Source organism: Leopardus geoffroyi, chromosome X, assembly GCF_018350155.1.
Source record: "Leopardus geoffroyi isolate Oge1 chromosome X, O.geoffroyi_Oge1_pat1.0, whole genome shotgun sequence".
NCBI lineage: Eukaryota > Metazoa > Chordata > Mammalia > Carnivora > Felidae > Leopardus > Leopardus geoffroyi.
Genome location: NC_059343.1, coordinates 5,767,467 through 5,794,522, shown reverse-complemented (window position 1 = coordinate 5,794,522; position 27,056 = coordinate 5,767,467). Strand labels below are relative to the sequence as shown.

The window sequence follows — 27,056 nt, the reverse complement described above, 5'->3', positions numbered from 1 at the left end:
ATTGGTCCTCCTGTCAATCAGCCCCTGCCCTTTGGTGTGGTGGTGGGGGTGGGGGTTCCTAAAGTCACCTTCATTAATAACAAGACACCCATTCACCTTTATGGCTTTGAAGCATTTGCAGGAACTGTGGACGAAGATTAAATATATCTGGCAAATATATTTTGGTCATCTGAAGGACCAAGTATATATATTTTATAAGTCGTTGTATTGCACCAATACTCAAGTTGTCTTAAACACAAAGTGAGGCACGCACCTGTCTGTTCTAGGAGAGTTAGTGGCTTCTCACTGAATTCCAAGGGCCATGCTGCTAGCCTTGTGTTTTGCCACGCCTTCTCCTCTGTTAGCTCTCCTGCACCATATCCCCCCACATCTATCATCCATGCCCCAGATCTGCTAAAATCGCTCAAGTCCTGCTCTTCCTTCTAAGTTAATTCATGAGTCCTCAATTCTATGAAATTCTCTCCAATTTTCCCATATGGAAATACATATCACTTCTTTAGTGTCTTCTGGCACATTCTTCTCTTGGTTATTTTATGCTTCATTGCTTTAGACTTATTTACATGCTTTTCTTCCATGCAAATTATATACTGCTTTAGGGCAGAATGGCTGACACATTTTCCTTCATCTTGGAGACTAGATGAATACATTGCATATAGGAAACACTAATCCTTGTTTGTTGATTTAGCAGATGTTAATTTGACCGGGTTGGATTGTACAGAATGCTGGCTGCTTTGTTTTAACCATGGGTTCTATTTATTTAATATAATGTAATTATGGGTTCTGTTCCTTGATTATTGGACATGTGTGAAAATTTGAATTTTATACCAACCTTTTGTGCTTCAGAATTTATTGTAATTGCTAGTTAGGTAATATAACTTCCTTTGCTGGTAATGTATATAAGTTAATATAATTTCTTTTTATGGAAGTATTTGGTTAAATGTAAGGTATGGAAATTTGTGCTAACCTGTCCAGATGGAGGTTCACCAAAGCAGTAGCAATAACTTCCCTCTCTGTTACTACTTTGGCTCGTGGGAGTTGGGTCCCTTCGTCTGTGGTATGAAATACTGAGTCTTATTGGTTATGATTTCATAAGTACCTTGGAATTTGTAACACCTAGGGCATTTTGGAGCTGAATCCTTTCCGAGATCATAGTAATTCCGTAATCTTACAGATTTGTGAAGTACTTTTCAGTTTCCAAATCCCTTTCACATACATTATCCTGTGAAGCATTTGTAGCAGGTGGCGTGAACAGCACAATGTTCTGTAATGGAAGTAACATTCCTTTGAGTGTGCCAGAGCAGGGGTCCGGCTTCCAGTTCTGGAAGTTTCCACCACAGTCACTTCCTTTCTTTACTCAACCTCTCTAAACTGCAGTTTCCTCTCTGTAAAATCTACGAATAATGGTACCTCATTGTATGTACCTCCACAGATCTGTTGTGATGAGGTGCCACTAAACAAATAATTTCAGAAGTGCTTTATAAATCCGTAAAGGGTTCTGGCGCTCTTTGACGTTCAGTAAAATTTCGGACAATAGGAACAACTGTACTCTCCTGGTGGCGTTAGCGCATGGAGGCCAAATATGTGATTTTCCCACAGCTGTAGGTTAGACACATGGCAGCGATGGGGCTCACACCTAGGCTTTCTGGGCCCCCGTTCTGCGCTGGCTACATTTCCGTGGTGCACGGGATGTTCCTGAGAATCTGTTCTGGTGTTTGTGTGCTCAGTCCCACATGCCTTGCGAACAAGGCTTGTACACGGCCATCAGACACAGCCCTCCTGAAGAATTTATAGTCAATTGGAGATAGTGTGACCTTACTACAACTCATAGCCTCCATGAAAAACTGAAAAATAAAATGTGAGAGGTCTTGGGGAATGCTTGAGTTGCAGACGGGGAATCCATGTGTGCTGTGTATGTAGCAGTGGTCAAAAGCAGGTGGTTTGAAAAAGCTGTTGGTCAGAGTGGACAAAGACAGAACAGACTCTCTTTAAGGAAGAAATATAGTAACTCAGTGGAAGTTGAGGGGTCTTGCTTTTGGGGAACAGAAAAGAGACCAGCTTCATGGCAAAGCAAGTCATAGGAGGCTGAAGAAGTTGGTTAGGCAGGATTTGCTGGTTGACCAGATGTTCTGTATGTAAATCTATATATTTGGGGCTTAATTGGATAATTACTGTCTAATTTTGTCAGCGAACTCACATTATCAAAACCATGTCTTAGAAGGATGGATGTGACCAGAACATGTAGAATTGTGGCATAATTAGAGGTGACAGTTCTGAGTTAACCTTTCCTCCTCTATCCTGTGTGTTGTATGATGTTTAAGCAGCATCCCTGGCCTCTGCTTGCTGGAAGCAATTGTTACTTGTCCTCACTTGTTACAAACAAAACTATCTACGTATATCACTAAACTTAGTTCCCTGGAAGGACAAAATTACTCCCATTTCAAAACCACTTACTTAGAGCAATTAAAATAATGTATCTACTATTTTATGCTGTAAGTAAATAGCAATAAAATTACCTACACAGCGCTGTGCAATACATTTAGAAGTCGTAAAGGTTTACATAGAGTAAGTATCCTGGCATCTCTGAAGTTTCACATGCTGGGCAGCTCTGGCCGAGAACTAGAAGGCAGTGAACAACAGCACTGTGTCCTAGTCATTGGGTGAGCTCTTCACTTTACGATTCTTTTTTGGTACTCCCATTAATTGTAACTTATTCCTCCTTCACTCTCACTCATTATCTGCTTGGTCCCTGGGCATCTTTGAGTGTCCCAGCTCCAGGAACTGCTTATAAAAAACATTTTAACTCATCAATAAGTTTGCTTAACAGATGTTTATTGAGCTGGTACTATACATGAAGAATCTTGTAGTAAATGTCACAAGGTTTCAGTGCTCAGTGCATACATTTTAGTAGAATATCGTATGTACAGGTTTTGTATTACTGTATGTCAAAATATAAATGTAATACAGAATTATCACCTAAGGAAGTGATATTGTAACTGTGTCTTTCTAGATGAAGTGAAAAATAATTGATGTCTAAATTCCAGATGATGATGTATGTGATTAGCTCTGTCAGTCAGCTGATTTTTTAAAAATTTTCTCGGGGCGCCTGGGTGGCGCAGTCGGTTGAGCGTCTGACTTCAGCCAGGTCATGATCTCGCGGTCCGTGAGTTCAAGCCCCGCGTTGGGCTCTGGGCTGATGGCTCAGAGCCTGGAGCCTGTTTCCGATTCTGTGTCTCCCTCTCTCTCTGCCCCTCCCCCGTTCATGCTCTGTCTCTCTCTGTCCCAAAAAAAATAAATAAAAAAAAGTTGAAAAAAAAATTTTCTCTGAATTTTGAAGTTTTTCTTTCTTTGTGTGAAGCAGTAATGTGGGAAGGAATAATTTCATAGAGTTGATCATCCTAAGGTGTGGAAGCTTAAAACACTTGCTAAAATAGTAACTAGTCGTTGTTGTTGTTTCTTTGTCATTTGATCAGGGCACTTATAGTTGTGATACGTAGTAAATTCCAAAGCAATCGTCTGCGTCTGCTTGTAGTAACCTTTTTCTCATGGAAATGAGATTTCAGTCTGCCTTCTTTGACAAACCTTTTTTTTGTTTGTTTTTTTTTTTAATCTGGAGAAACAGGATGCTTTTTCTTGTTTGAAGTGTTCCAGAAATGGTTGGGCTTTTGTTCTCCCTCTTTCTGGCTTTTATTGCAATCATTCTACCTGGCTAAGAGCACTCTAAAGAAATAGAGCTTTGGCAGATCTATCCTGCAAAGATTTACTCTGATTTCTATATCCAGGCTTTTCTTGTCAGATAGTTTTCACAGAGGATTATTAAAAGAAAGTGTTGGTTGGCATTAATAACATTTCGTGATGTATCTTTAGACACTGATGACTACTGGTTATTGGAAATGAGGCAAAGCCCGCAATTAAAATAGAACTTTAAATGAATTGCACATACTGATGCTGCACTTGGCAGATAGATTTCAGATTAACAAGAAGACAACTGCGATATGTATTGCTTCCATTAGCATTTCACAAGTAGGCCTGTGTTTGGAAATGATATTTCTTTCGTATAAGGTATTTGTTCCACAGTCTGTCAGGAATTGGATTATGTGGAATTGTGGAGGTCTCAAAGGATTGAAACTTAAAAACACTTTTTTTTAATGTTTATTTTTGAGAGTGAGAGAGACAGAGTATGAGTTGGGGGAGGGGGCAGAGAGAGGGAGGGAGACACAGAGTCTGAAACAGACCCCAGGCTCCCAGCTGTCAGCACAGAGCCCGACGCGGGGCTTGAACCCATGAACTGTGAGATCATGACCTGAGCCGAAGTCGGACACTCAACCGCCTGAGCCACCCAGGCGCCCCAAGGATTGAAACTTTTTAATGCACTGATGTCTGTAGTTGTGACAGTGCAGCTAAGCACGTATGTAGTATCGTGTTTTCACAATTTACATGTTTGGTAATGATCCAAAGCTAGAATGACATAATTTTGAGACATGGTTAGCCACATTGCATCGAGCAGTTTTACGTGGAACAGATGTTCTATGTTTCCTGAATGAAGTGACAAAGACTTCATTTGTAAGTATAGCTGAACTTGTCTTTCTGAAAAATCCCTAGACTTTATGGAGTGGTCCTCAAACATGATGGGGCATGTCTTCAACTGAACAAAATCTCAAGGTATCCTCAAGAGTGCCATTTATTATCCCCAAATGGTCTTGAGAAGGAATTAGGTCTAGATATACTTAGTAAATGACTACTAAACTTTGTGGCTAGGAATCAATGCCTAAAAACATACAGAGAGCTCTGAGGATAAGGAAGTGGACTTACCTTCAGGAAACAAGACTGACTCTTTAAGGAACTCGTAAAATATGTTGGGTAGACAAGTTTTTAAACAATTTCATTGCTGTTAGAAACCGGTGTTCTTTTAGAACTGTTATATTGGCAAAACCTGTCATTTGCTTTAATATGCTTGGGAGGGGTGAACACCAGTGAACTGGGGACAAATTCGTGCAGGTCTTAGAGAAGTATCATGAAAGAGCTCAAGTTTTAAAAAATAAAATACGGGCGTTTGTGGGGCGCAGTCCATTGAGTGTCCAACTCTTGATTTCGGTTCAGGTCATGATCCCAGGGCCGTGGGATGGAGCCTCATGTCAGACTCTGTGTGTGGAGCCTGCTTGGGATTGTCTCTGTCTCCCTCTGTCTCTGCCTCACCCCCCATGCTTGCAGGGTCTGTCTCTCTAAAGTAAATAAAAAATTAGGGGCGCCTGGGTGGCTCAGTTGCTTAAGCGACCAACTTCAGCCCAGGTCATGATCTCACAGTTTGTGAGTTCGAGCCCCATGTTGGGCTCTGTGCTGACAGCTCAGAGCCTGGAGCCTGCTTCCCATTCTGTGTCTCCCCCTCTCTCTACCCCTCCCCTGCTCACGCTCTGTGTCTCTCTGTCTCTTAATAATAAATACACGTTAAAAAAAATAAAGTAAAAAAAATTCAGATTGAGATAACTGAAAAATGAATTGTTCCTATGCAACACTAAAGAATATAAAATATTCTTACAAGAAATAGGTTTTTCTTAAAAAATAAAACAAGAGACATTGTGAACTCTTTTTTTCCATCGAATCCTGTAGCCGTTCTTTTTGCTCCCCTAGCTTTATTGAGATTTGATTCACAGTGTTGTAGAAGTTTAAGTTGTACAATGTGCTGATTTCTTTTTAACTTTTTTTAATGTTTATTTATTATTGAGTGACAGAGAGACACAGAGCGTGAGCAGGGGAGGGGTAGAGAGAGGGGGAGACATAGAATTTGAAGTAGGCTCCAGGCTCTGAGCTGTCAGCACAGAGCCCAATGCGGGGCTCGAACTCACAAACTGCGAGATCATGACCTGGGCCGAAGTCGGACGCTCAACCAACTGAGCCACCCAGGCGCCCCACAATGTGCTGATTTGATACAGGTATCTCTTGAGAAAGGTGTACCACAATAAGGCAGTTCTTTTTAAAGTTTAGTAAACTTCAGAATTTCCCGGGAGAATTTGTTACAAGGGATTTCTGGGTCCCCATCCCAGACATTCTGACTCTAAGCCTAGGGGCAGAGGCTGTGAAGTTGCATTTCTGATAAACTACAAGATGAAGTTCATGTTATCAGCCAGTGATGACAGTTTGAGCACTTTTATCATGACAGACTGATAGTTGACACATGGACAGCACTTTGTTTTCATATGTATATATATTTTTTGATGAAAAGAAAAAGACAATGGATACCTGAAAATTAAGTGTCACCATAGAGTCTTACGGTCTAACTTTATTTATTTATTTGTTTATTTATTTATTTATTTATTTATTTATTTATTTATTTATTTATAAGTGTTTATTTTTGATAGAGAGTGACAGAGAGCAAGTGGGTGAGGGGCAGGGAGAGATGGGGAGGAGGATCTGTGGAGGCTGTGTGTGGTCAGCACCGAGCTCGATGTGGGGCTCAAACTCATGAACCCTGAGATCATGACCTGCGCCTAAATCAAGAGGCGGACGCTTATTGGACTGAACCACCCAGGTGCCGCCAAACTAGATCTTTATTTTAAAAACAGAGGGGGAGGTGACTACCAAGGACAGTGAAAAAACACTTTCAGTATGTATCCTGAGTTCTAGAGTATGCATATCTGGAATTTAACTGAGAATTTTGACCTCAATTGAAAACTTTGTCAATAATGAAATAACGATCATAGATAAAATAATAAGGACCTTATGGGTGCCTGGGTATTTAGATGACTGACATTTAGCTACATAACTGTTAATTTTTTTGACAGTTAGAGAACACGTGGGAACGTGTGAGCCAGTGGAAGGGCAGAGGGACAGGGAGAGACAGAGAATCCCAAGCAGGCGCAATGCCCAGCACAGAGCCCACTGCAGGGCTTAATCTCTAGCCCCTGACATCGTGACCTGAGCCGAAATCAAGAGTCAGACACTCAACTAACTAAGCCACCTAGGCTGTTTAATTAAAACTTGCTTTAAAACATAAAGTTGAGAATCAAATCTCCACTGTATTAATGTAACATTTTAATTTCAACCATGAGGACTGGGTGTTATCTCTTATGTATTACTATATGTTATATACAGTGTATATAGTATTATATATTATTTATAGTACTGTATTTTATGTAATATATGTAGTGTATATATAGTGCTGCAGTATACATCAATGTGTGTGTGTGTGTGTGTGCGTGTGTGTATAGATACATAGATCCATGGTATAGTATATATAAAGTATGTAGTATACATGTAATATATATAGTACTATAACTTATATATTATACTAGTGTTATGTATAGTAGTAAACTATATTATACATGTATATATACTTTATCCCATAATCTTTATTGTTACTTATATAAATATGTATACATTTCATATTTAATATATACTATTATACGTGCTGTACATTATTATTATTAATATTTATTATGATGGCTGTTATTGAACAGTGGAGCCTAGCCATCACCTCTGATGTGTTTAAATATATATATATATGGTGACAGATTTTATACATATATTCAGGCTTTATTCTGTATTCTGAATAGTTTTTTAATATTTTTAGGTTGAATTTATATATTCTTTATATTTATTTGATAAGTCTTTATGTTACAGTGTATTCGATGCATTTTGGCAGAGTAATTGGATACGTGTTCATACTGGTAGACCCATTGAGCTGAAGGCATTAGTTAACAAGTACCTATTACATATATTTAACACACTGAAACTTCACCCAGTCACCTGCGGGAGAATATACAGAAATAGAGAAAAAAGGGGCGCCTGGGTGGCTCGGTCGGTTAAGCGTCCGACTTCGGCTCAGGTCATGATCTCCCAGTCCGTGAGTTCGAGCCCCGCGTCGGGCTCTGTGCTGACTGCTCAGAGCCTGGAGCCTGTTTCGGATTCTGTGTCTCCCTCTCTCTCTGCCCCTCCCCTGTTCATGCTCTGTCTCTCTCTGTCTAAAAAATAAATAAACATTAAAAAAAAATTTAAAAAAAGAAATAGAGAAAACAGGCCCATGTTGCCGGTTGAAAACAAGTCCATGGTAGAGTTTATGAAAAAACAAAATTCATCTGTGACAACAACCTGTAGAAAACATTTCTTCTGTCCTTTTTTTTTTAAAGACTTCGTTTTTAAGGGGTGTCTCCATCCAACGTGGGACTCAGACTCACAGCCCCGAGATCAAGAGCTGTGCGCCCCACTGACCAAGCCAGACAGGAGCCCCTAGAGAACCTTTCTTACTGAATACAAATACTTGTCATCTAAATAGTGTTCTGCCTGGTGGTGGGCACCACTACTTTCCCGACATGGCACCTGCAGACGGGGCAACTCTTCTCCGGTTGTGTTGGTTCCTGTTCTGTAGGGATGGCCCTGCTCATACAACGTTGATGCGATCCACTGAGGAGCTGGCTTTGCTAAACAAAGCAGACGACATGGAAAAGTGAGGCACACGGGGTTTCTTCCTTTGGCCTTGTTCCTGTCCGTTTGTTTATTGACTCTTCTTGTTGCTCTCTCCCAGTGTCTGGAGCCGTGCAAGGACACCTGGGACCTACAGAAGGAGCAGTGCCACAGCCTCTGCGAGGTAAGACCGTGCCCGTGTCCATCAGGGGAACCGTAGCACGCGGTGTAAATCTCCGCGGGGATCACTGGTATGGAAGGGCACCCGCGTTCTTCTGCAGGTCGGGGAGATCAGTTTACTTCGGCGATGTGTGTGTGTGTTTCTGTGTGTGTTTCCGTGTGCGTGTGTCTGTGTGTGTGTGTTTCCGTGTGTGTGTGTGTTCACGTAAAAAAGAAAAACATTACTGAGATTTCTTAAAACCTAGCGACCCCCTGCTTCCATTATTGGTTAATCAGACACACAAGAATAGCTTTTACTACATGTACTTCGAGACTAGAACCTTTTTAAAAGAATTTTTTTTTCAAATGTTTATTTTTGAGAGAGACAGAGACAGAATGGAAGCAGGGGAGGGGCAGAGAGAGAGGGAGACACAACATCCGAAGCAGACTCCAGGCTTTGAATTGTCAACACGGAGCCCAATGCAGGGCTCTAACCCATGAACTGTAAGATCTTGACCTGAGCTGAAGTCGGACGCTTAACTGACTGAGCCCCCCAGGCGCCCCAGGAGACTAGAACCTTCTTAAAGGTATAAACTAAGGCTGCCCTCATGGGCTATTCTGCAAGTAACTGTCAGCATGATGTTGAAGTTTACCTGCTGGTGGGAGAAGACACCCATTTTATATGTAGTGTGATGCTCAACATTTCCACATCATTGTTCACCCCCTATCCTGGGCAGAAGGCTCAGCTACTTTTAACTGTATGGGAGGCATCTTACTTGCCCTGTGCTCTCAGGTAGGTCATGAAGGGTGTTATTGTCCTGGAAAGTTCCTGTCTAAACTCATCAGTCATGCTCCAGAGGGGACAGCTGCTGTACTGGGCTGTCTCCTCCAGAGCAAACCAGGGGTATATGGGGTCTGACCCCGCCTAGGATGTGCTCAGACATAGCCAGGAGGAGGCGGAGTCGGGCTGAGTGCATGACGGCCTCTTGAAGAAAGGAGAATGGGGCAAGTCCACAAAGCCTGTGCAGAGCAGCGGTTGGGGAGTCTACTGTGGCAATCCAAGAAGCTCTGTAGGGAGCTGTGGGGAGCCAACCAGAAGACACGCCCCATAGCATCAGAGTGACATGATGTTACCGGGCTTCTCTGAACGGAACTGGAGGCTGATAGGGAGCTCTTCTGAGCTCCTCCAGAGAGACCTAGTGGTCCAGCCTTCCCCCGCGTGAGGTGTTCGTATGGTCCCGTTGCCTGTGTGTCCCCTTGGATGGCGTGCGGATTCTATTCTGAGAATATGAATGTGGAGTTGGGCTCATAAGAGCTCCATCAATTTTATGGGGGATAAAGTATCTCCACAGTCCCCTGATATCCTTGGCCTTCCTGGTAATCGTGGAGATAAGAGAAGGCACATAGCAAGTCCATGAGAGTCATGTGCGGAAGCACTGGGAGGCTGGGGCTCATCAAGTCGGATGGCTCCCCAACTCTAGGTAGAAAGACCACGTCTGACACTTTTCCCTGTGTCCAGGAGCAGCTGGGGCTGGGCATGCCTCGGACAACTATGAAGGGTGGTGGTGTAATTGGGTTCTCCCAGGAGAGCGTTCGGCATCGTTTGGGAAAAGCGGAATGGAAGTTTCTCAATTACGAACATGATCAATATGAGGTCTTCCTAATCTCACTTTGGTTTTGCTCCAAAAGTCGTACTCTGCATTTTGTGACTGCTTGGAATATTGGCGGTTTGCAAACTCTTACGGACTGACGTCTGTGTTGCCAGAAGCACTTCAGACCCGAGGATTGCTGTCAACTAAGTCTTTGGAAGCATTTTGTAATCGCAAACATGAAAATGCCTGAATAATACATACAATTGGCAGAGCAGATACGCAAAGTTTTTTTAGCCAATTGCTCTGTAAGGACACTCACAGTGAAGCTAATGATGTAGTGTTACATCGGATGGAAGAAGAAGCTTCATATGTCTTTGTCGCCAGCCCTTTTCTGGATGGTGGGGATGCTCCAGAGTAGCGTAAATCATGGTTTCTGTCCTCCATCAAGGGAGCTGACATATTACCCATCCGTTTTCCCAAAACATTTTGGCTTCTTCAGGGATTCAGGCCAGACTTCTCCGGAAAACATATGCTGACCTGGCATTCAATTTAATGTATCTCTTATTAGTTATCTACTGGTACCTAACAAATTACCCCCAAGCTTAGTGGCTTAAAACAACACCCATTTATTATCTCACAGTTTCTGTGGGTCAGGAGTTTGGACACGACTCAAATGCATTCTTTGCCTCCGGGCCCCACAAAGGCTGTAACCACGGTATTCGCCGCCTTCCATTCTTGTGTGGGGGCTCGACCGCTTCTGCTGACACTCTGCTAACAGGCTCATTGCACTTGTTGGCAGAATCCATTTCCTTATGGTTAGAGGACTGAGGTCCCGTTTTCTCAATGGCTGTTGGCCGGGGTCCACTCTTAGCACTTGCAAGTAGCCTACAGGTCCCTCACGTGTGCCCCCCCCCCCACCCCAGGCAGGTCACAACGTGGCTCTTCTCCAGCAGGAGAAGCCTGATCTCCAGTCTGCTGAAACCAAGTCTCATATAACACAGCATATTCTTAAGAGTGACATCCATTCCACTTTTCTGTATTCTACTGGTTAGAAGCGAGTCGGCAGCCCTTCACCCCCAAACACACACACACACACACACACACACACACACACACACACACACATACATTCACACATGCAGACATCAGGAGAGGTTGTGACTCTGTGGGGCTCACTCTAAGGTGTATCTACTCCAAGAAGCAAATAAACTGAAATGGTTCAGGCCCCTCGAAGCATAGAACAGAGCAGAGTCATCAGGAATAAAACAAAGGTCATGAGCTGAGGCAGTGTCTTGTATGTTCCCTAACACACACACCTACTTATATTTTGTATTTTGTGCTTCGCATAAACCATACATCCACAGGAGTTAAAATATGCTCTTGTAGGATCTTGGGGAACAAGATGTAGCACGCTGTTTGCTTCATAAACACATTACCCCCTACTATCCGTGACTCTGGGTTGACATTGTTACTTCTGATATCCGAGAAGGAAGATAGAACTGAAGGTCATCTGAAACCTCTGTCCTTGGAAACTCCTGATGTGACAGCACGCTTCTGTAATAACCATTCCCTCTGAAGCAATCATGAGGCCTTCTGAACCAAATGCAGTTTGTTAAAATGGGACTCCTGTACAAATGGTGATTCCTAGTCTGGCAGGAGAGGTTAATTGAAACTCAAGAGGCGGGAAAGATAGGGACCGGTTAATGTGAGCCCTCTGTGGGTGCGCCTCATCCCACAAATAACTCGAGCCTCGCGGTTCGATTTCAGTTCTGTTGGTCACTTGTACAGCTCTGTATATGTTTCCTTTCTCTTTTGCAGTATGGCTGACTGTTATGTTGAGGTAGACTGAATCCTGACAGACTGACCCCTGTTGTGGCATTTTGGAGGCTACTCACTCACTGAGGCAGACCTCACTTCTCACTCACTACTCACTCACTCACTGAGGCAGACCTGACAGAATGCTGCCTTCCTCTCAGTTATCAGCGACTTACTAAGAGTGCATACAGGCTCCCTATTTTCATGACCCTAAACTTTCCTAAACGTCGAGACCCAGAAGGACTCTAGATTCTTCTACAGGTGGAACAGCTAAACTGTTAGATATGTTTGACCCAATGTGTTTATTTGTAAGACAATCTCAGCTTTATTTGTCTTCTAAGGCACAGGTTTGCAAACCATGGTCCCCGGAGCAAAACTGGGCTGCCTCTCGTTTTTATAAAGGAAAGTATTATAGGAGCGTGGCCACACCAGGTTGTGTATAGACTGTCAGGGGCAGCTCCCGTGTTACGGCAGGAGAGCTGAGTGGTCCACGAAGCTGGGACTATTTCCTGTGTGGCCCTTGACAGAAAAAGGTTTCAAACTCCTGCCTCAAGAAAAAAGAGCAACGGTCCTAACTATATCACAAAACCTGCCCAACTATTCAGAATGTTGTTACTCCCTAATCTGTGTCACCAGCACCCGTTTCTAAACAAAGCATGATTGTTCTTGGTATTTTAGTCCTAAAACAAATTTTCCTACATGGAAGAGACTTTTGGAGGCATGTTAATACACCTAGAATTGGTTTGTGGCTTCTTCACATACTGATCTCTTGAACTTCTCATTTGATTTTCTATACAATTCTACTTTTTGCTACTTTTTGGGCTTCTGTCAGAGTTAAAAATGCTTTTCTTTAAATGAAGAGGTTAAATGTGTTAGAGCAAGCATTTTTTAGGATTGCTTCTATGGATCACATGGGATAATTTTTCCTGTGTCATTTTTTGGAGCATGTTGGGTCATGACAGATACATAGAAAGGTCCTGCTACATTGTTTTAGTTTATTAATTATTACCTCTATCTTATTATTTTTCAAACTTTAAAAAATAATTTTTAAACCATTTTTCTTCCTGATCATAAAACGCACATTTCTTCACATCTAAATGTTTCTTTCTTACAATTGTAGGAGTCTAAATTATTAAGGATTCTTTTTCTTTCATAATGGCATAAAATAATTATGTCCATTACAATTGATGTTGTCTGAGCTTTGGTGAAGCGTGACGCATGGTAGTTTGAGTGACCTCCTTGCTGGAGGACATGCTTCTCATCTTTAAATCTGACGTTTGTGATTTCACATCCTGGTATGAACTCACTGGGACCTCAACGCTGGCAGTTTGAAGTGTGCATTAGGGTCACAGAGAATTGAGGCCTAATCTGCATCAATGATACGCCAGTGAGAGAGGGATCCAGGGTTTGTAGTAAAGCTGTTCTCGGACCAACCTGGATTCTGATAGATCGAGTTCTCGTCAGTGTGAAAATAGGAATAAGAAGGAGGTTTGCCCTCAACCAGAGATAAGATTGTTGGTTCATTTCTTTGTGTTTTTTGCCTTTCAGAATGTTTTCCAAGCTTATTGTATTTGATTTTCATACCCATTCTTGGAAGTTGTGTCTGAATTTTACCAGGTGAACTTGATGGTCAACAGACCTGATGCACAAGGAGGAAAATGGTTTTATTTGCCCAAGATGGATTCCATGTTTAGTCGGTAGAGGAACAAGATCTGGAATCTGGGTGGTGGTCCATCTCTGGTCCATTGTGCTCTGCCCCCGGCACCTGCTCCTGACTCTGCTGTATTCCAGCGAACAGAGTAGAGGATAAAGTTGTTCTTCTCCCACCAGGCAATAAAGTAGAGCCTGTTTCTCATGGAAAGTTGTTGGCCCCACCATCTGTCGCTTGAACACGCTTAAACCAGAAGGGAGTTTTGATGATGCAAAATCCTAGTGAAGTAAGGGTCCTTCAAGGAACGGGGGGAAGAACAAGGCCCCTTACTACTTTGGGTGCACTGGGCCATGGAATGTTCCAATACTACTGGAAACACATGTCAGAAACTAGAGCTCTGAAGATTCATCACGCTCCTACAGAGGGTCTCTTGCGCTCAAACATGTTACCCTTCCAATGCTCCAAAACCCAGCTGTGCGTCTTGAAATCTCGGGTACTGGGTAAATGCATGCATTCAGGAATGGAAGCAGTGCCTTCTCCTGTTCTGGAACATCTGTGCAAGAGTTAGGGCTACTGAAGGATGCTGATGAATGCTGGACAAGAACATGGTATCGTATGCCAAGGTGTGTGTGTTCTCAGGATAAGATAATGAGCTCAGCTACGTTGGTGGGTGTCAGTGTGGGATTTGTGGAAGTTTTCTTCTGAAAGCTTCACCGTCCTTAGTGAAATCTGCTGTGTGGCTGGGAGTGGTAGATGAGAGAGGCAGAGTGGAGGCTGGGGTAACCAGTGAATAGCACATGTTCACAAAGTGCTAATTTTTCTTACTTTATAAATAGTAAAATTTTATTTTTAGGAATGATAAACGTTTACCTCTTATTTTTACAAATGATAAACATTTACCTTTCAAGGTGACACTTATATTTCTGGACTGTGATCTCTGGGCAGCGGGGAAAGTGCAGACTCTCCCAATTTTCTTTTCACCTTAGGAATCGCAGGTGTCCTGGGACCGAAACATGGCCAGGCATGCTTATGGCGTTTTACAGTTCTTGTGACGCTGCCTCTACCAGTCCTCTCTCTCTTTTTTTTAATTCTTCAAAAACATTATTAACATGTATTAATATTTGAGAGACAGAGAGCATGAGCAGGGGAGCGGCAGAGAGAGAGGGAGACACAGAATCCAAAGCAGACTCCAGGCTCTGGGCTGTCAGCACAGAGCCCGATACAGGGCTGGAACTCACAAACCGTGAAATCATGACCTGAACCAAAGTCAGACACTCAAGCAACTGAGCCACCCAGGTGCCCCGGACCTCTTTTATTTTTAATGGTTATTTATTTTTGAGAGAGAGCAACCAGCAGGGGAGGGGCAGACAGAGAGGGAGAGAGAAGATCCCAAGCAGGTTCTGAGCTGTCAGCACAGAGCCCGACATGGGCCTCAAACCCATGAACCGTGAGATCATGACCTGAGCAGAAGTTGGATGTTCACCTGACTGAGCCACCCAGGAGTCCCTACCGGTCCTCTCATAACAGAAGCTATCCTCATTATGTCACATTTTATAGTCCTGCAAAATGAGAAAATCAATAATATTGAGTGACTTTTTAGGGTTTTTCAGTAGTTTATTGGCTTGATGAGACATATTCTCCATGGAATGTAGGCTGTTTCACCCCCATTAAAAAAAAATTGAAATGAAAGAAATTTTCATTGGATTTATTTATTTATTTATTTATTTATTTGAGAGAGAGAGAAGGAGAGAGAGTATGCATGCACATTGCAGGAAGAGCAGAAGCGGGGGTGGGGGATGGGGGGAGAATCTTAAGCAGATTCCACACTCAGCACACAGCCCTGAGCCACTCAGGTGCTCAGTTTTCATTGAATCTTTTTTTTAACATTATTTATATTGAGACAGAGTGCAGCTGGGTAAGGGGCAGAGAGAGGGAGAGAGAGAATGTGAGGCAGGCTCTGTGCTGTCAGCACAGAGCCCAACACGGGGTTCAAATTCACAAACCACATGATCATGGCCAGAGCCGAAATCAAGAGCTGTCGGATGGACATTCAACCAACTAAGCCATGCAGGCACCCAGTTTTCACTGAATTTTTGTATGACGCTGGGGAATACAGAATTATATGTGGTTCGCTTGGAGGAGAATTGATGAGTTTTGAAATTTTACAAGAAGTGGAGACTGGCAATTATTCTGAGTGATTTAAAGACCTAGCTCACCTGGAAAGAGGGACAAGGCAGGTGGGAAGCGTTAAGGGAATATAGCATGGAAACGGCAAGAGCATCAAATTTGAGTAAAAAATAAAAGATGCATGTAAAACATTTAACCAGGGTCTGAACATGAGAAACATTGAATAAAGATTAGCCATTAGCCACTCCAAAGGGGTGGGCACGGTTAATCCTTGTGAATTCTGCGATAGGTCAGTAAGGTACAGACTTAAAAGGGATTTTTGTCATCATGAGGTGACTAGAACCCTGTCAGAGGGTTTCTGTGGAGCGGTGGTCGTCCATCCATAGAACTCTGGGTTGTAGAATAAACAGTACAGGAGGAAATGTCGACCAAATCCACACAACTGTCTGTGTCCATTTGTTAAGAGTGTCTGTGTGGGAGGAGGGGAGGGGAGGGGCTGTGGCCAGGAACCTTCAGTTTAAGGACGTGATTTTTGTGTACCTTTCCTTTGGGAAGACTTGAATACGTTCGTATGCTGGGGGAATTGAGTCTTGTCAGTGGTGTGAGGTTGCAGGTGCTCTGGGTAAAAAGCCCAGGGTTCTGGAATGAGAAGCCAGGGAGGACATGGAGAGACACTCACATCTGCAGAGGCCTCTTGCAGCTTCTAGAATGGCCCAGAATGGAGCCTTTCACACTCCCTTGTGCACACAGATCACCTGGGCATCTTTTAGACGTGCTAGTTCTGATTGGGGATGTGCATGCTGTGGGCACCCAGAGTCTGCATTTCCATTAGGTGGCACCAAGCTGAACCCGTGGAAGCAGGGGGCCTTTCCTACGCAGGAGAATGCACGTGTCCCGCTTGGATACTGGGGTGCCCTGTCAAGGGCTCACTCGGAGTTGCGCGCTGATTGTCTGAAGTCTTTTTTGTTTTCTTCTGTGATAGTCTGTAGACAGAGCAGATGCGAATTGCTGATAAGGACTGAAAAGAAACCAACAAAAAATGGTTTTTAACAGGGGAAACCCCTACTTTTTTATCTCTCAAAATGCAGAATTTTAGTTGCTTGTTTGTTTCCATCCTCACATGAAAGGTATAGGTATAGAATTCCAGGTTAACCCTTTTTTAAATTAGTAGTTTAAAAATATCTCTTGGGGCGCCTGGGTGGCTCAGTCAGTTAAGCGACCGACTTCGGCTCAGGTCATGATCTCACGGTTAGTGAGTTCGAGGCCTGCGCCGGGCTCTGTGCTGATGGCTCAGAGCCTGGAGCCTGCTTCAGATTCTATGTCTCCCTCTCTCTATGCCCCCTCCCTCTGCTTACAGTCAGCCTCTCTCTCTCTCAAAAATAAATAAACAGTAAAAAAAAAATTTTTTTTTAATCTCTTCATTTTCTTCCCAAGAGGAAGTTGAGGTAAACTAAGATGACCATAATTTGACAAATAGGACATGTACTCATTGGAAGTGACTTCCCTAATGCATGTTTCTGATGTTCTCCTAATTTATATTATTCATGGTCAGGGTCTCTAACTTGCCTGGGAACCAAATTAATTGTAATCCCATCTAATAAATTAGGATGCATGATTGAGTTTCCAGGCAAATTATAATTGCATTTCCAAGCATAAATTAGAAACATTTGAATTGAGAGTACTTTTTCCTATTTTATGCATACTTAGTATTTATGTTCCTTCTCTGAAAGATGCAACTAGAGATTTTTTTTAACAGTGTAATGTTTTTATGGTTTTGTGGAAATTATATATGCACATTAAAAACTTAATGTAACAACCACACAGGAGGGTAAAACCAAAGCATTACTCCAAATTCTACCATCCAGAATATCCATGGTTATCTGTGCAAAAGAGTTACCACAGCAAACCTAAGACCACTCTCTTAGGAATCCCTAATTAGGGGCGCCTGGGTGGCTCAGTCGGTTAAGCGCCCGACTTCAGCTCAGGTTACGATCTCAGGGTCTGTGGGTTTGAGCCCTGCATCAGGCTCTGTGCTGACAGCTCAGAGCCTGGGGCCTGCTTCAGATTCTGTGTCTCCCTCTCTCTCTCTGCCCCTCTCCCACTCACCTCTGTCTCTCTCTCTCTCAAAAATAAATAAACATAAAAAAAAAAAAGAAATTCTAATTAAAAGATTGGCTCTTGGCTGGCACGTGGGAACTCAGGTTTGGGGTGGGTTCCCCCCATTCCCTAACTGTAAGAGGGGCTCACTGTCCCTAAACTATTAGTACAACAGTATGGTTGCGATGGCCACCAGTTTCCCAAGGGCTGTCTGGGTATTTGGGCTGCAGCCTGGTGACCAGTGTTGTCAAAAATCTGGGCACTGAGGGGGCGCCTGGGTGGCGCAGTCGGTTAAGCGTCCGACTTCAGCCAGGTCACGATCTCGCGGTCCGTGAGTTCGAGCCCCGCGTCGGGCTCTGGGCTGATGGCTCAGAGCCTGGAGCCTGTTTCTGATTCTGTGTCTCCCTCTCTCTCTGCCCCTCCCCCGTTCATGCTCTGTCTCTCTCTGTCCCAAAAATAAATAAACGTTGAAAAAAAAATTAAAAAAAAAAAATCTGGGCACTGAGTGTCTCCTTAATGTCTCTGGTGACGGCATTTCACATGTATTACCTGGTTTCCTGTGGACTTCATGCTACGCATGTTTTCCCTGTTCTTGCTTTTACTATAATAAATCATAGCCCAGAGTAGGACTATATGCTGAGCCCTATGAGTCTCCCTAGTGAATTAGCAAACCTGGGGTGGTCTGGGGGACCCCAATACATTACCATCAAGCGAACATCTTATCTGGTATCTCAATGCTTGATAGTTTTTTAATAATAATGCTTGAAGTTTAATACTGTTTGAGCTTAACAGAAGAAAAAGGAATCTTCAAATTTGGGGGAGAAAATGGTTATGAAAAGTATTATGAGATCAAAAGCATTATTTAAAAAATTTTATATTTGCTTTATTATATACCGATGCCCTAAAATTAAGTTCCATGCAAGTTACTTATATGTTCCTCACACCAGTCTTTGTACCTCCCAATTTTTCTAACATTATTATTTCCTAATTGTTAGTTTTATTACATTGAATATTCTTCCTTCACCATAATTCCTGGTTTATTTAATTTTAGGTATATATTTATGTGGATGATAAAGTGATCAAGACTTTTACACCTATTTCTTTATACTTGGCTTCTAAATTTGATCATATCTTGGGGTGCCCGGCTGGCTCAGTCGGTAGAGAATGTGACTCTTGATCTCAGGGGTTGTGAGTTCGAGCCCCACACTGGCTGTAGAGATTACTTAAAAATAAAATCTTTTATGGGGTGCTTGGGTGGCTCAGGGGGTTAAGCATCTGACTTTGGCTCAGGTCATAATCTCACGGTTCATGAGTCAAGCCCAGTGTCGGGTTCTGTGCTGACAGCTCAGAGCCTGGAGCCTGATTCGGATTCTGTGTGTCCCCCTCTCTCTGCTCCTCTCCCGCTAGTTCGTTCTCTCTCTCTCTCTCTCTCTCAAAAATAAAAACATTAAAAAAATAAAATCTTTCAAAAATGTGATATCTTTTGTTTCTAAAAAGGAGTCCATTGATAGCCATTTTCTTTGAAATTGTTCACAACAAACTTTGCCTACTACTGTACATGGAGTCCAAATTGGATTGCACACGCTTCTCTCCCATAATATATAAGTATCTGCATTATTTTCTTTGAGTACTGAGTATTGTACTAGCCCATTTATTCTTGTTTCCTGCTTATCTGTAGAATGGCTGAATTTGGCATTACATCGATTTGTAACAAAGACTCACGGGTGCTATGTTCTCTGAGTTTTTTCTTTTTTCTTTTTTTTTCTTTTTTTTTTTTCAACGTTTATTTATTTTTGGGACAGAGAGAGACAGAGCATGAACGGGGGAGGGGCACAGAGAGGGAGACACAGAATCGGAAACAGGCTCCAGGCTCCGAGCCATCAGCCCAGAGCCTGACGCGGGGCTCGAACTCCCGGACTGCGAGATCGTGACCTGGCTGAAGTCGGACGCTTAACCGACTGTGCCACCCAGGCGCCCCTCTGAGTTTTTTCTTTGAGAATGGTTCTGTCGCATGTATGTTTGAATAACAGCTTAGCTGATTTTATGTGTGTGTGTATATATATATGTATATGTATAGTTTATTTTCTTACTATTATGCAAACATTGCTATATTAGCTTCACACATTAAATTTTGTAGGGAGAAATTGACATGGGGAAAACCATATTTTCTCCATCATAATCAATTTGCCCTTTTTACCTGGATGCCTGAAAAATTAACATTTTTATAATTTTTTTTCTTCCACATTTTCATTTAAATTCTAGCTAAGTAGCATACAGTGCAGTATTGGTTTCAGGAGTAGAATTCAGTGATTCATCACTTACATACAACACTCAGTGCTCATCCCAACAAGTGTGTCCTCCTTAATATCCGTCACCCATCTAGCCGATCCCCCCACCCCACCCACCAGCATCCCTCAGTTTGTTCTGTATTGTTAAAAGTCTCTTATGGTTTGCTTCTCTCTCTCTCTGTTTCTATTTCCGTTCCCGTATATTCCTGTTTTGTTTCCTAACTTCCACATGTGAATAAAATCACATGGTGTTTGTCTTTGTCTGACAGACTTATTTCTCTTTGCATAACACACGTTGTTGTTATGCAACGATGTGCATCGTTTGCTCCATCCACATCGTTGCAAGTGGCAAGATTTTATTCTTTTTGATGGCTAAGTAATATTCCAGTGTGTGTGTGTGTGTGCGTGTGTGTGTGTGTGTGTGTGTTTGTATCTATATGACATCTTTTTTATTCATTCATCAGTCAATGGACACTTGGGCTCTTTCCATAGTTTGGCTATTGTTGATAATGCCACAAAATTATATTTTTCTCCTTGAAGCTCAATAGCACAAACTGTGTCTAAGTGTTGCTGATTTTTGTCAGTATTCCTGGATAAAATTCCTTGTCTTTTGATTTGCATATATATAATTTACATATATACATGTATATCTACGATTTCCACATGTGCTTGTTTATCAGAACCTATTTAGAATGTGTTCCCTCTGTGCCTTGACATTTTAAGAGTGTTAGAAGCTCCCAGGTGATCCTCCTAGGAAAGCAAGTTGAGAGCCACCGTTCCTGCTGCATTCTTAGTTTCCCCTGAGATATGGGATGGTCTGTAGAAAAACACTGTTGCAAGAGTGGCCCACACTCTTACTTGTTTTGTGATTTCAGATAAATTATAATCTCCCTGAGTTTCTGTCTCCTCGTGTATAAAATGGAGATCATAATGGTTATGGGGACTGGGGAGGAATAAGTGAGACGAACAAGCAAAGCCCCTGGGGGACGGATTCTGCCGTCAACGTTGCAGGTGTGTATTGGCTGAAGCAGGAAAAAACAAACCCACCCAAGCCCTGGCTTTTCTCAAAGACGGCTATATTTGATACATGACACAGTTCTTTTGAGTTGAATTAAATACCAAGCCCGATGTTCTCTCCATATCTGAGGCCTCATATTTACGTGATTTCTAACATATTAAGATAATTTACTGAATTTGATGTTTTTATGTTCATCATTCCATGATTACTGCACAGATTATTTGATTGTACAATACCTTGCATTTTATACCAAACAAAACAAAGATAATAGTATCTTCCACAAAAGCATCCAAGAACTGGTAACCTAGTATTTATTGTTAGTATTTCATTGTATTTTTATCGTTTGCCAGGTAAGTTGAGCTTATTAGAATATTGCCCAGATAGGGGCGCCTGGGTGGCACAGTCGGTTAAGCGTCCGACTTCAGCCAGGTCACGATCTCGCGGTCCGGGAGTTCGAGCCCCGCGTCGGGCTCTGGGCTGATGGCTCAGAGCCTGGAGCCTGTTTCCGATTCTGTGTCTCCCTCTCTGTCTGCCCCTCCCCCATTCATGCTCTGTCTCTCTCTGTCCCAAAAATAAAATAAATGTTAAAAAAAAAAAGAATATTGCCCAGATAAGGCACTAAAATACATACTTTAGTTTTTAAGCAGAGAGATGGGGTGTAGGAGAGATTTATAAGAAATTTATAAGAATCAACAATATATAATATTCCATAAAATATTAAGGATTTTCACCTAATCCATTGCACCAAGGGTATTTTCATTGACTATAATACTTTGTCTTATTTGACTGCATGATGCCACCAGTAGATACTAACTACTCTAGAAAAATACATGATCTTTGAAGAGTATTCTGTTCTTAATTTTGCGTCGGGTAAGGGCAGAAAAAAATGAACAAAAATCAATGAGCATAGTAAACATGATTTTCCCCAATTTTAAATTAGAGCCAATGACTTGGCAAAAGATGTATGATTTGTATGATTTGCAAAATTATTCACGTTTGTAGTTTTAAATTTTCTTGGTTTACTTATTTTGAAGGAGAGAAAGGGAGTGAGTGAGCATACAGCAGGGGAAGGGCAGAGAGATAGGAAGACAATCCCAAACAGGCTTCGTGCCATGGTGCCATCAGCATACAGCCCAATGCAGAGCTTGAACTCACAAATCATGAGATCATGACCGGAGCCGAGATCAAGAGTCGGACGCAACTGTGCCACCCAGGCACCCCTCATATTAATAGTTTTACAAGGAGTTGGAATTACATTAATCTTACAATGAACAGTTTGTGTTAGTAGCTGGTACAATTTTATAAACAAATATAGCATTTAGCACATCCGTCCGTGTTTCCACACGTTTTCGTTTCCCATGAAGCTGATGGCCATTGGACTCATCATGATGGGGGTAACTTACACCTTCCCTAAATTTTTCACATCTCTCTTGACGAGTCTCCCAGTAATTAACTCGTAATATCACAGGAAATAGTAGGTGCTTATTGGTCAGGAGTATCTTTACTGACACTGAGTGACCTATGTTCACAGGATTTACAACTGGCCATTAGTGGCCCAATTTACACATTTTCTTTATGTCTAGAATACTAATATTCACACATCATTTTCACTGACTTGCACTCATTTTTGTCTTTATTCCATTCAACTAGTGCATTCTCAATAAGCTATGTTTAAAGGCCTAGTGACAGACCTGCATACAGAGACCATATATTCTCCAATCTACATTCAGACCACTAATAGTTTTTCAACCTAATCCAAGATAATTATCCAAGATAATTGATAGAGAACATTAAAATCTGCCTTTAATAAACAATGGAACCATTGAATCCAAGTCATCTGTAAGATAGTTGTACCAAATCCGTGTATTTGTAAGATGAACCCCCAAACTTAGACGTTTTTCTTTCTTATAAGTGCCAACAGGGCAACGTCCCCCCACACAGATTTCAGAACTTCATCTGGCGGTAGCATGTTGGAAACTTGTGATGGTCACACTGTGGAGAAGCAGAGCCAACTTTCTGTCTGTGGCTCTTAAAACATTTTTGTCGGAATAACAGAAGAATTTGGAAATGTTAAACAGTAGACTTGTAGCATGGGAAAAGAAAAGAGACACCAATTACGCCACTGCTATTGAGTACCCATTGGGGTGCATAATAGGGCTTCGTCCTTTGTATGCACCGTCTCATGTAATATTCATAACGTTATTTGTATTACTTCAGGCTCATGTACCCGTCGAGAAAGCTCCAGGGCAAGGATGAACTTTTTTTGTTCACACATTTGTTTCCACGGTTCTCCAAACACTCACACGCACACACACAAAAATCACAATTTTGAATCCATACCAAGAAGGAGAAATATTGAATAAATGTACAGAATGCCTCTCACATCAACCGGAAGATCTAAATGAGTCTGCTAATTATCATTGTTCCTGTTACATGACATTCACTGGGAACAAATGTTTCGGACCTGGGAAGGCCACTGTTTTTATTTGTTTTTAATTCTGCCCCATTTGCTCCATCAGTAAATTGTTAAGATGAGGAGATACTGTCTCTGACCGGGAAGTCTCTCACAGTTCAAGGGTATGGCGGTTGGCGCAGTGATGGTGAGAGTCACGTGAGCAGAGAGCCCACGCTTTGTTATCTGAATCTCGAATCATACCCTGTTTTCATACGTGAAAGAGGCCGATGTGATCGTGCCGTAGCGCAAACTGAGTCATGGTGATATCCCAGTTAGCAAGCCGTAAACACTTGCCAGATTTAATAAAGTTATTTGTACACAGCCATTTCAGCCCATGCAGGCCAATTGACTTGGGTAACTAAATATTTTCTTTCAGTGCATGTAATGTGTATGTTTTGTTGAGAGAGAAACTGGCCAGCACTCCATCATTGTTATGGATCCCTTTACATCCTTCCTTGATTCCACAGTTAGGGTTGGACTTAAATTTAGGAATTCAAAAGCCAGTGAAGGGAAACACACCTAGCAGCTAACAGAAAAACGAACTGTGAAATTCAGACAGAAAAGCCTTAAGAACTGACGAGGCTTTCAGTGTTATGCAGTTAACAAAAAATTAGCTACAAATTTATGGTACTTCTGTGTTGAAAGCATGGCCTTTCTTGTAGGTTTTACCCGGGAAGTTCTTCAGTTGAGACACTGTTTTGACTAATAATCATTTATTTGACATCCACGATTGTTTTTTTTTTTTTTTTAATTTTTTTTTTCCAACGTTTTATTTTATTTTTGGGACAGAGAGAGACAGAGCATGAACGGGGGAGGGGCAGAGAGAGAGGGAGACACAGAATCGGAAACAGGCTCCAGGCTCTGAGCCATCAGCCCAGAGCCCAACGCGGGGCTCGAACTCCCGGACCGCGAGATCGTGACCTGGCTGAAGTCAGACGCTTAACCGACTGCGCCACCCAGGCGCCCCTTGACATCCACGATTGTAACTTACGCTTTGGGGTTATACCTTTTCTAGCCAGTGCTTCCGGTTTTCCCACTTTGTCAGAGTCTGAACTCTTCCATCATATTTAATGGTCATACAGCATTGACACTTGAAAGTACATTAGATTTACGCTATCAGAAAGACCACGTGTCTGGGAGAGAGCACTCATATCTGATACCACACATGTCCTCACAGTATGCACACATTTCTCACCCTTAGGTAAGTTTTTTTTTAATTGTGGTAAAATACACATAATGTAGCGCTTGCCGTCATAACTCGTACGCAGATTTTTTTTTTAATTTTATTTTGAGAGAGAGAAACAGGGAGAGAGAGAGAAGGAGCAGGGAAGGGGCAGAGAGAGAGGGAGAGGAAGAATCCCAAGCAGACCCCATGCCAAGTGCAGAGCCCGACGTAGGGCTCAATCCCATGAACTGTGAGATGGTGACCTGAGCCAAAGTCAAGAGCCGGACGCTTAACCGAGGGAGCTACCCAGGCGCCTCAGGCAGGTTGTGAAGGCACCATCGGGGGAAGGAGAGGAGAAGCAGCATGGAGGACTGCCCTGGGGTTGGAGTTTTCCTGGGTGACTGGGATGGGTCCTGGTGCTGGAGTTACCATGTTTGTGGTTTCCAATGACATTTCAGTCACCATCAACATGAGGAGTAAACTGGCTATAATTAACTCCCTTTTTGGAAGCAAGGTAAAGACGTGGGTGTCGCTAGCTGCGTAGAGGGTCAAACTCGGTCATCAGTGAGGAGCAGTGGTCAGCATGCTGGCAGGTGTTTCCCAGCATGTGGTAGAGACTCGTGTTCAGTCACTGAGAAGCAACTGGTAACACATGGTAGGTCTTACCAGGTGGTGGGCAGCATTATCAGGAGATGCCCAGATGTTGCCGGGTAGCGGTGAGCCCTATGCAGTCATCGGTGAGGCCAGTGTTGACTCAGCCACCAGAAGTGTTGCCGGGCGCCATTCAGGGGTCCCCGGGTGCTACCAGTCATGAGTCATGGCTAGTCAGCAGTGTGGAACAGCACCTACCACATGCTGTTCACACTGCACCCCGGTTCGTGGTCACCCGTGCCACCACATGTAATTCTGCTGTCGCTGACTCCTATTTGACATCAAACAGTAAACAGAGAACCTTCCTCAGTGGTCTCCTACCTCCAGGAGGAAGGCTCTGAGTGGAGCCCCTCTCTGACACTGCTGTTGGCATTGCTTAGGGCTGACTGAGCACAGCCTCACCAGAGTTCAAGCCCATGCAGGTGAACACCTCATGCACACGGAGGGGACAGTTCCAGACAGTTCCCCTCCTGGAGGGGTGCCTGCGGTTCGCCACGTGTCATTCTGTGCCCCAGTTCTTGGCAGAGGGTGGATGTGGGAGTGCCATCCCCACTGCCTGGGAGCCTGGCTCACAAAACCTTCTTTAGCAACAACATGGCACCCTTACAAAGGGGATGGATGGAGGGCTGGGACTTTACCTGGCTGGACAGGTGCATTGCAGCTGACAATGGGTTTAGGGGACTGGTTGGGGTTAGGGTAGCTATCTTGGCAACCAGCCATCAAAGCAAAAGGAGCATCTCCAAATGCTGTCCTGAACCATTTTTCCTAAGGAAAAAGACACATTTGATAAGTGACCCTTTCCACTACTCACACTGTTTCCATAATGCGACTGACTCTCTAAACAAGTCAAGGAATACCTGTTCTCTCTAGTGTTTCATTGATTGTGGGCTCAACTGAAATATCATCAGCCATATGCTATCCAGAACCTGACTGTGTCACAGGTAACAACGATTCACATTCGTTTTCTGCAGAATTTATTGACAATTCCATATTGATAAGAGGTCCCATGTGCACATTAACTCTAGAAGCTGGATATTATTAAAATATGTTCAATTAACTGAGGCTTAGACTACTATTTGATAAGCTATCACTAAATGTGTTAACTGATGTGAGGGTTGTAAATGTTCCGTAGGGCTACAGCGAACACATCTTGATTAGTATTGACCGTGCAAAAACTAAATGACTCATTAGAGAATGAAAATATGTGTACAGTGGTCCAAAAGAGCCCCTCACATGGTACTAACATCCTTTATGAATATTTGTAATCAATTATTTGACAACCACATTTAACTCACAATGTAATACTTTGTGAATGTGTGTTTGTATAATTCATGTGTATCTGGAAAGGTACAATTCAAGGGTCGGGTTCCTTTTAGAAATTAACATACAGTATTATGGGTTTGGGGGGAAAAGAAAACAAATCTATTTATTTTGTAAACTATTCCAGGGAAATTTTGACCAAGTAAGAATTTTTTACCTTCCTTTCTTTTTTTTTTTTTTTTTTTTTTTTTTAAATTTTTTTTTTCAACGTTTATTTATTTTTGGAACAGAGAGAGACAGAGCATGAACGGGGGAGGGGCAGAGAGAGAGGGAGACACAGAATCGGAAACAGGCTCCAGGCTCTGAGCCATCAGCCCAGAGCCC

At 42.6% G+C, this 27,056-nt stretch overlaps 1 protein-coding gene across 1 annotated transcript in view; it reads left to right on the top strand.

Annotated features, from left to right (window-relative positions):
- Nucleotides 1-27,056, top strand: part of ANOS1 (anosmin 1) — a 186,976-nt gene that overhangs the window by 102,419 nt on the left and 57,501 nt on the right. The window contains exon 3 of the mRNA XM_045472809.1: nt 8,516-8,578. Coding sequence (XP_045328765.1) covers nt 8,516-8,578 — 63 coding nt within the window. The remainder of the gene's footprint in view (nt 1-8,515; nt 8,579-27,056) is intronic.